Source organism: Manacus vitellinus, unplaced genomic scaffold, assembly GCF_001715985.3.
Source record: "Manacus vitellinus isolate BGI_N305 unplaced genomic scaffold, ASM171598v3 scaffold_12_pilon, whole genome shotgun sequence".
NCBI lineage: Eukaryota > Metazoa > Chordata > Aves > Passeriformes > Pipridae > Manacus > Manacus vitellinus.
In genome coordinates this window covers 6,422,526-6,431,622 of record NW_021938949.1, presented here as the reverse complement: position 1 = coordinate 6,431,622, position 9,097 = coordinate 6,422,526, and the positions used below count along the sequence as shown (strand labels likewise).

The following is a 9,097-nucleotide window of genomic DNA, read 5'->3' as shown; positions in this document are numbered from 1 at the left end:
GGGCCCAGAACTGGGCACAGCACTCAAGGTGTGGCCTCACCAGTGCCAAGTACAGGCAGACAATCACTGCCCTAGTCCTGATGGTAAGAATCACAGAATGGTTTTGGTTGGAGGAGACCTTAAACTCATCTTGTTCCATCCCCCTGCCCTGGACAGGGACACCTTCCACTAGATCAGGTTGCTCAGAGCCCCATCCAGCCTGGTCTCAGAGCTGTCCCCTCACATCTCAGTGGGCTCTGAGGGCACCGTCATTTTGAGGGCAAAACCAGAGTTGCTCAGGGGGGCAGCTCCCTCGCCTCAGCCCCATGACCGCCACTGCTGTGGTATCTGGGGTGCTCGGCCTCCTCTGCCCTCGGCCGCTGACTCACATCAGCCTATGAAGCCCTGAGTTGGCTCCAAAGATGTAAATTCACCCTGCGAGGAGCCTGAGGGTGCAGGAGTGACTCAGAGGGCAGAGGGAGCCTTGCTGGTTTGGCAGGACACCTGTGCCGGGATGTCCTGCAGCCACCAGGGTGCTCGCTCCATTTGCACCCTGGTTTTCCATGAAGGCAGCAACGTATTTGGGAGAACAATCATCTCCTGGTTCACAAAGTGGGTGAGGAAGACAGAACACCCATGAGTACTGAATGGGTTGACATGAACAAAGTGGGTGCAGCTACCCCTTCTTCCCAGTAAAAACCCTAAATATATACCTATCACTTTCAGTTTCACTGTCTGTGTGTGCAGCCATCATCAATCTGGGCTCAAACCAGGCTAAATGTTCTAACTTCCCCTGTAGTTGTGAGATAATAGAACCACAGAATGATTTGGGTTGGAAGGGACTTAAAGCTCATCCAGTTCTAACCCCCTGCCATGGGCAGGGACACCTTCCACTATCCCAGGTTGCTCCAAGCCCCGTCCATCCTGACCTTGGACACTTCCAGGGGTGGGGCAGCCACAGCTTCTCTGGGTAACCTGTACAAGGGCCTCACCACACTCATAGGGAAGACTTTCTTCCTAATATTACTATCCTACACTTCACTGATACATGGAGGGCCGTGTAGAATCACCTAGAGCTTCTGTGAGCACACCCATCACACACAGCCATGTCCAAGGAGAGCAGCTGGCTTAGCATGGTTATATTAGCTCCTCATCCCAAATCTCAAGTACAGACAGGACCAGAGCTCTGGAATTTCCAGTTACATGTATGCTTCAGGAATTTTGTTCATAGAAAATGTGTTTTAAAGATAGCCCACAAAGGAAGATGAATAAGTTGCTATTTTCTTCCTGCTTGATTGTTGCCATTTAAGGCCATGAATTACATTAGGGGTTAATTGGGGGTTTCACTTAGAAATAGCAAGTGCTTCAAGTCTTGATTATGTATTTTGCTTCTAGGCCTATGAGAGGGGTCTGGAATCAAAGAGGAAAACCTCTCTTAACCTTTAGATGAGGGAGAGCCTCAGTAAGAGGATATGTACCTGCTTTGTTTGTCATGTGTTTCACTTAAATAAAAGGTAATGACAAGTTAAATCTGGAGGCCCTTCAGTCAAGACCGACTTGTTTGACATCTGGGAAAAATACCAACCTACCGTATTTGCAGTCATCAGGGAAAGCAGAGACCAGGGTGGAGGAGAGCTGCATTTCCAATGCAAATGGTAAATAAAATCATCAGGGAGTCCCAAAGGCAGAGTAAAGGCCCTGCCCAGAGAGCCAGGGCGGCTGGAGCAGCTGGAATTAGGAGTAGCCACAGGTTCCCTCCAGCCCTGGGGCATACATGGACCAGACAGCAGCTGACAACCCCAAATAAGAACTGGGAACAGAGAGGTGTAAGGATCTCCTGAGGAGAAACCAGGCTTTGTAAGAGGAGCTGCATTTGAACTTGTGATCCACCAAATAATTGAACAGGGTACTGGTGCAGATAAGACATGGAGGTTGAACATGAGGAGGTAGCAGGTGATAAAGGAGGAAGGAAATGAACAACTACACTGAACTCTGGCATTTCTCTTGATGGCCCTGGGAGGTGGCCAGACAGAGCAAGTAGAAACCCTCCCTGCTGTGCCTCATTTCAGGAATGCTCTTCTCCATGTGGGCACCTGGGAGCCTGCTGCGAGGTTGGGTTCTGTTCAGGGCTGGGCCATCTCAGGGCAAATTTTGGTCATCTTACAACTAATACAAGTTTTCTAAGGAAGGCAGGCACATACCATGCTGTTCCAGTCCAGGTAGGCAAACAAATTAATACCACTGTCAAGATATTTTGCTCTGTATTAAGCAAAATCTCTTAACTGTTCAAGGCCAGACTGACCTGGGGATTTTATATTTTTACCTCTGAAAAGTCTTGCTTCACTTCCCTCCTCTGATTCCCAAGACTGATACAACCTGGACATGTTTTTGACAGCGTGACTAAAGCCCAGCTGGACTGCAGCAGCCAGAACACTTGGTATGCTTGGGTGGAGTGCTAGCTCCACTGCTGGAAGTGATTCTCAATCCTTGATACAGTTTAATACTGTAAGGCCTGCTAAAGTGGATTACAGATGGGTATAATGCAAGTCAGGGCAGGCTCCAGGTCAGCAATCCTGCAAGGAACAACTTCAGAGACCAGGACTGCTCCTGCCCCAAGCACAGCCCGTACCACAGTCCCATCCCTGACCTGGTACCTCAGAAAGGCCATTTTCTGAAGGTGATGTTTTGCACCTTCTACGGGGACTTCTACAAGGAGGCCAGTGTAGTTTGAATGCTCTGGGATTTCCTGGGACTTTTGCACGCAGCCAGCTGGCACCTATTCTAGAGGAGCACATGCTCACTAACGAGAGAACAGGACCCTCCCCGTTCAGGGACCGTTTCTGGTCAACTGTCCCTGACACAGCTGAGAGACAATGAGGCCCTTCAGGGCTAAATCCTGAGAGCTGCAACCATCTCCTTTGCCAAGGACATCACTAATTCCCGGCGGTGGCTTGATTCCATAAGCAGCTCAGTGAGGTGACTTTCCAGGTCACCAGCTAATTGCAGGTGAAGTGCCAGTGACTGTCTCCAGCAGGATCGAAAGTTGGGAGCTCTGAGGGAAGGAAGGACATAAAACGTGTTTGCTCAGCTCCCTTGAGCTGAGCCATCACTCCTGGGGCAGCTACAGGGAGGCAGGAAAGGGCTGGGTGGCTTGCAAGGATCTACAGCCGAGTCCCGCCGTCTCTGCAGCCTGAGGAATCCTGGAGTGTCATCATGGCTGAACCAGACAGGGGGACGCGCTCAGGCCGGCCCGTGGGTGGACTTATTAAACCTCCTGGTCTCCCCACAACCCCTGGCTATTTTTGTGCTGGAGAGGAGGAGGAGGTAGCCAGGGCACTGATTATTCCCTACACGTCTTCTCCTTTGAGTCTAGCATGGCTAGAGCCAGGCCATGGCTAAACCAACTCCTCTGCTGCCCTTCCTGACAGGCCTCTTGGCATTTCCCCACCTCTGTGAAACAGCAAAAGGTGAATCGAAACTTGATGACAGAGAAACTACAGTTAAAAAAATCCCCCTCTTCCAGCGCCTGATGTTCCTGAGAGGAAATCACTCGGGGCTCTCCCCTGCTTGCTGGAGTCGGGAGCAGTGAGTAATGCTCCAGTGGTCCCTGCCCGGCACCACATTCTTTTCTCCAGCATGTAATGGCCCAGAGGAGGGATAAACAGAGCCTTGGCCTCATGCTGGAGAGGCATTGGGAAGGGCTGTGGAAGGCTTGGCCTCATTTTACTGGGGAGCTGGTTGCCCAAAACAGCAAGTGAAATGGGAAGAAGGGAGAAAAAGCCCTGCAAAATGTTAACTAATAGCAAACCTCAGCTGGCTCTGGAGCAGAAAAATCATCCTGGCTGCCCTGCATCCAACAGCTCTGCACCAGCCCATCGCTCACCCTCTCCTTGTGCTCACATCTCTGCCCACCTGAACTGCTCTCGGCCCCCAGCATTTTGTTGCTCTATAGTTTCTCATCGCCATCATCATCTCTTCTGTTCTTTGTGTCTCAACACATTTTCCCACAGTGATCAGTGACCATTTCAGACAGGGCTGAAGAAAGGCACCCCATTTCCCTGTTACTGTCATCTTGTCTTGCCTCCTGGCCTTTTTCCTGCCCCGCTCCTACCAGCTCCCTCCCCAGGAGCTGCCATTGCCTCCTCCTCACCCCATTTCCCCAAGACCTCAGGTTATAAGCCCAGTTTGGGCTTTGCTCCAACCTGTTTTACCTTCTCTGTTGCAAACTAGTGCTTCCAGTAACTTGTCAGCTCAGCCCAGTGTCTGTACCTCCAGCCCTGCCAGGCTCCCACTGTACCCAGGAGGGATGCTGGGGAGATGAAGGGCAGAAACCAGCAGGTCCACCCTGAGTATAGCATGAGACCAGAGCAGGAGCAGGCCAGGTAGAGAACTGAAGAGACACTGGAGCCTGTTCCCTGCCTTTCATCTGCTGGAAGCATGACACAATCACAGCCATTAGCTCTTCAAAGGCAGGCAGGCTGGTGGAGCCTTGGGAAGCCAGCACACCTGAGAGCAACGCTCCCAGGTCTGGTCTGCCCAAGTTGGCAATGCAGTGTCACCTGGCTCAGCTCTCCCTGGTCCTGATCCAGCAGCCTCAATCCTGTTTCCTTTTCACAGCAGTGGCTCCAGTCCTAGGGACTCCTGGACTTTGCTATATCCGACAGGGTCTCATCTCCCAGCACAGCTTTGAGAGGGTACCCCTGTGCAGCCCCTCTCTTCCATGAAGCCAGAGTCTGAAGTTGACCGAACAGAATGAAGCACCACAGAGGGTTCAGAAGCCCAAAAGATGGGGTCAGAGCCAAGAATCCGTGCAAACCTTTCTGGCAAAGGTTGGGCTGGAGGCGGGTACCTGCACTGCCCTCAGCAAGTTCTGGAGTTGTAGGTGTCACTCACCCTGCCAGAACTTCCTCCCTCCTCCCTGCACTTTTTTCCCAGCCCCACCCATGTAACACCCCAGTGGCCCTGCTCTCTGAAGTCAAATTTTTTCCACTTCACAGGAGACTTTCTCTTGCTCTCACCTGAAAGCTGCTCCACCTAGCCAGCACCCTGCAAGAGCATGAGTCTCCGAGCCTGAACCCAGGCTTCCCCTCCCAGGGCAAACCAGCAGGACAGACAAGCTTTGACACCTGGAGCAGGGAGAAGATGGGATACTGCCCCACATGAGGCTGCAGACTACTCAAAGGAGCCTTGGCTGAGGGACAAGGCAGCTGCTCTGGCACAGTTATAGCATTCCCCACACCCCACTTGCTTCCATCAGTCGAAAGCTAGACATACAAGTGAGGAGACACACACAGAGCAGCATTTAGGAAGGTGCAGCTGGATCCCCACTAAATCCAGCTCTTTTGACAGCTCTGTTACTGTCAGTATCTGGAAAGCTCCAGCCCAAGGCAGCCGTGGAGACCCACAGGTTTGGCATGTTCAGCTCTACCCCCACCCCCATATCACCAAGAGCCACCTGCCTCATGCCCTGCAGCACCAGCATCCCCCCAGCCCGATAGCAGAGCTGTGCAGGCCTGGCAGGGCAAGATCAGAGTAGGGAGCAACTGTCAAGAAACAGCATGAAAAGGAAATGAACAACCAACACCAGTCAAGCCTCTATGGTGTGCACTTTTATTTGAACTGGTCTTAAGTCAGTGTACAGGTAGCCCCTCCCTCCCCCACATACCGGCCCTTCTCGGCCCTGTGGGGGGACTGTAAAGCCTTCATTCCCATCTATCACTGGGGAACACAGCCTGCTTGCTTGACAAATCAAAGAGAAAAAGGATCAAGTGTGTTTTGTTTTTAAGGCGGAAAGATACAAAAAGACACTTGTTGGGTTACATAATTTACAGACAAGCAATTATAACCTAACACCAGTAACTGGCATCGGCTCCCTCCGAGCTGGGCTGTTGCCTTCACAGAGGCGAGTAACTTCCTGTAACAATGCATTATAACAATATTTGGAATGACTATTAAAAAAAGAAACAAATGTACAATCAAAGTCCTCAGATGCATTGTAGAACTTTGGGGGCGTTCGCTCCAACATGTTTTGTTTTTAAGACTGCTGCTGACACCTTCACCGTTCCAGTTTTTTAATCCTGAGTCAAGCGCCAAAAAAAAAACAAATAAAGCCATGCCAATCTCGTCTTGTTTTATGCGCATTTATGGGTTTTGTTTCATCACAAGGGTGTGGGTGTTGGTAACAGTCCGGTTTAGAAGCATTTGCGGTGGACAATGGAGGGTCCGGATTCATCGTACTCCTGCTTGCTGATCCACATCTGCTGGAAGGTGGACAGGGAGGCCAGGATGGAGCCTCCGATCCAGACAGAGTATTTGCGCTCAGGTGGGGCAATGATCTGCAGGGAAGAGGAGGAACCAGTCAGACACAGCATCACACTACACTTACAGCCCACGCACAGCCCTGCAAGGCAGAGCTGCATAACTCCCTTATCTAGCCGTGGCAAAGATACTATGAAGTCCAAACAGGATCAAGACACAATCTCACATCCCCACCTCCCTCCTTTGCAGCCAGTCTTTAGACTAATCCCATTATTCATATGGTTGGGTAAGTGCCATCCTGTCCAGACCCAAGGCCATTAAGGCTGCACCAGACACAGACACTTCCTATCTTTTCTAGCAGGAATTTAGCTTATCCCCCTGCACCCACTCTGTTTCAGCCTAGCAGGGGTGCTGAGATGTTCCTACAACTCCATCCTACCTTGATTTTCATTGTGCTGGGTGCCAGGGCTGTGATCTCCTTCTGCATCCTGTCAGCAATGCCAGGGTACATTGTGGTACCACCAGACAGCACCGTGTTGGCATAGAGGTCCTTACGGATATCCACATCGCACTTCATGATGGAGTTGAAGGTAGTTTCATGGATACCACAGGACTCCATACCTGTGAGGAAAAAGTAGTCTCAAATCAGCAAGGGCTAAGACACAGCCAAGGAAGCCTGAGAAGCTACTGTGGGCAACCAGGGGACCAGCAGCTCCACCAGCAGGAAGGCGCTACAGAGCCATGGCTCCTGCTCAATTCTCCCAAATCCCTTCAACAGCTGTAGGCTGTGTGGGAAGTGAGGCTGACTGGTGGGACAGCATAAACCTTGCTAAAGACAAGCAGTAATGGTCACTGCCATGGTCTCCAGGTCACCCTTCACATAAGGAACAGTGGGAGGCACAAGGGATATCCTACAAGAGTTGAACTTACCCAAGAAAGATGGCTGGAAGAGGGCCTCAGGGCACCTGAACCTCTCATTGCCAATGGTGATGACCTGGCCATCAGGGAGTTCATAGCTCTTCTCCAGGGAAGAGCTAGAGGCAGCTGTGGCCATCTCCTGCTCAAAATCCAGGGCGACATAGCACAGCTTCTCCTTGATGTCACGCACAATTTCTCTCTCGGCTGTGGTGGTGAAGCTGTAGCCTCTCTCTGTCAAGATCTTCATGAGGTAGTCCGTCAGGTCACGGCCAGCCAGATCCAGACGGAGGATGGCATGGGGGAGGGCATAGCCTTCATAGATGGGCACAGTGTGGGTAACACCATCACCAGAGTCCATCACAATACCAGTGGTACGACCAGAGGCATACAGGGACAACACAGCCTGGATGGCTACATACATGGCTGGGGTGTTGAAGGTCTCGAACATGATCTAGGGAAAGAAAAGAAGGGGTTGAGCCAACAGCAAAAAAACTCCCCCACAGTTCTTGCTACAAGTCTATACCAAGTCCATGCAAGTGGTTTTACTTTTGCCCCTAGATAAGAGAGATCTCTCCACTCCCCCCTCAAAGTCCATGCTTATCTCACCTGTTCCCCACCCACACCTGCCAGGTCAGAGCCTGAGCAGGGACACCACCACCAGAGCCATCTCTATTGCCACAGCAAGGAACAAAACAAATGCCAAGTAAACTACAGTACAGTCACTCAAGGCTGTAAATGGATTAGTGTGCCTAGTCAGAAACAGCAGTTAGACAAGTTGCTAGTTCAGTCTCAGAGAAAGCCAGCTTAGAAGAGCAAACAAAACCTGTCAAGGTCCAGCAAAGAGGAGACTCAGGTCAGGAAAGGAAAACCCTGTGAAGATGGCAAAAAGGGAGAATAGTGGTGAAGGAGGAGAGAGGACAACATGGAAGAGGAGAGCTGGCCTGCAGCAACATCTGCTGTAGCTCCAAGCTCCAGAGTTCTACATACCTGTGTCATCTTCTCTCTGTTGGCTTTGGGGTTCAGGGGAGCCTCTGTGAGCAGCACGGGGTGCTCCTCGGGGGCTACTCTCAGCTCATTGTAGAAAGTGTGGTGCCAGATCTTCTCCATGTCATCCCAGTTGGTGACAATACCGTGTTCAATGGGGTACTTCAGGGTCAGGATACCTCTTTTGCTCTGGGCTTCATCACCAACGTAGCTGTCTTTCTGGCCCATACCAACCATCACACCCTGCACAACAAAGAAGATGCATTAAATACAGCTGAAGGATGAGCCCAACTGGGTGGATAATCTGCTTTTCCTAAAGCTAAGTCTCCAATTACTGTCCCTATTCTATCAGGAAAGGCATTTGGCCAGCTGCTCCAACACACACTGCACAAAGGCTCTGCAGGAGGCTGCACTCCTCACCAGCTGTGCTGCAGCGCAGAAGCCTCTAATGGTATAAAATCAAATAGAAGGGCTTCTTGCTCTTGTGGAAGACAACCACTTCCACCAAAAACTGTTCATTTTTGTCAGGTAACAGGCAACCCAGCCACCTACCTGATGTCTGGGGCGACCCACGATGGATGGGAAGACAGCACGGGGGGCATCGTCCCCGGCGAAACCGGCCTTGCACATACCGGAACCATTGTCAACAACGAGCGCGGCAATATCATCATCCATGGCTGGCTGCAGGAGGAGAGGAAAGCAGGAGACGTGAGCATCCCCGGTCACACACCGAGCCCCGTCCCCGTGGCTGCGGGCGGGAAGGGAAGGCGATGGCGGGAAGCGAAGGCGATGCCGCCAAGGCCTTCCCCACCCATTTCCTTCCTGCCGGCGCAGCTCCGCTTCGCTCGGCGCCCGCTAGAGGGGGCGACGCCTCCCAGATTTCGGCGCTGCGCGGATTTGGGACAAAGGAAGTCCCTGCGCCCTCTCGCATTATTACCATAAAAGGCAATGGATGGAG

General features: G+C 51.6%; 1 protein-coding gene across 1 annotated transcript; it reads right to left on the bottom strand.

Annotated features, from left to right (window-relative positions):
* Window positions 1-5,566: 5,566 nt before the first annotated feature.
* On the bottom strand, window positions 5,567-8,958 carry ACTB (actin beta). The gene is made up of 5 exons (XM_008928051.3): window positions 8,692-8,958; window positions 8,143-8,382; window positions 7,168-7,606; window positions 6,677-6,858; window positions 5,567-6,314 (listed from the first exon to the last, which is right to left on the bottom strand). Exons 1-5 carry the CDS (start codon window positions 8,812-8,814, stop codon window positions 6,171-6,173), a joined length of 1,128 nt encoding a protein of 375 aa, XP_008926299.2. The 5' UTR covers window positions 8,815-8,958; the 3' UTR covers window positions 5,567-6,170.
* Between the last annotated feature and the right edge of the window lie 139 nt (window positions 8,959-9,097).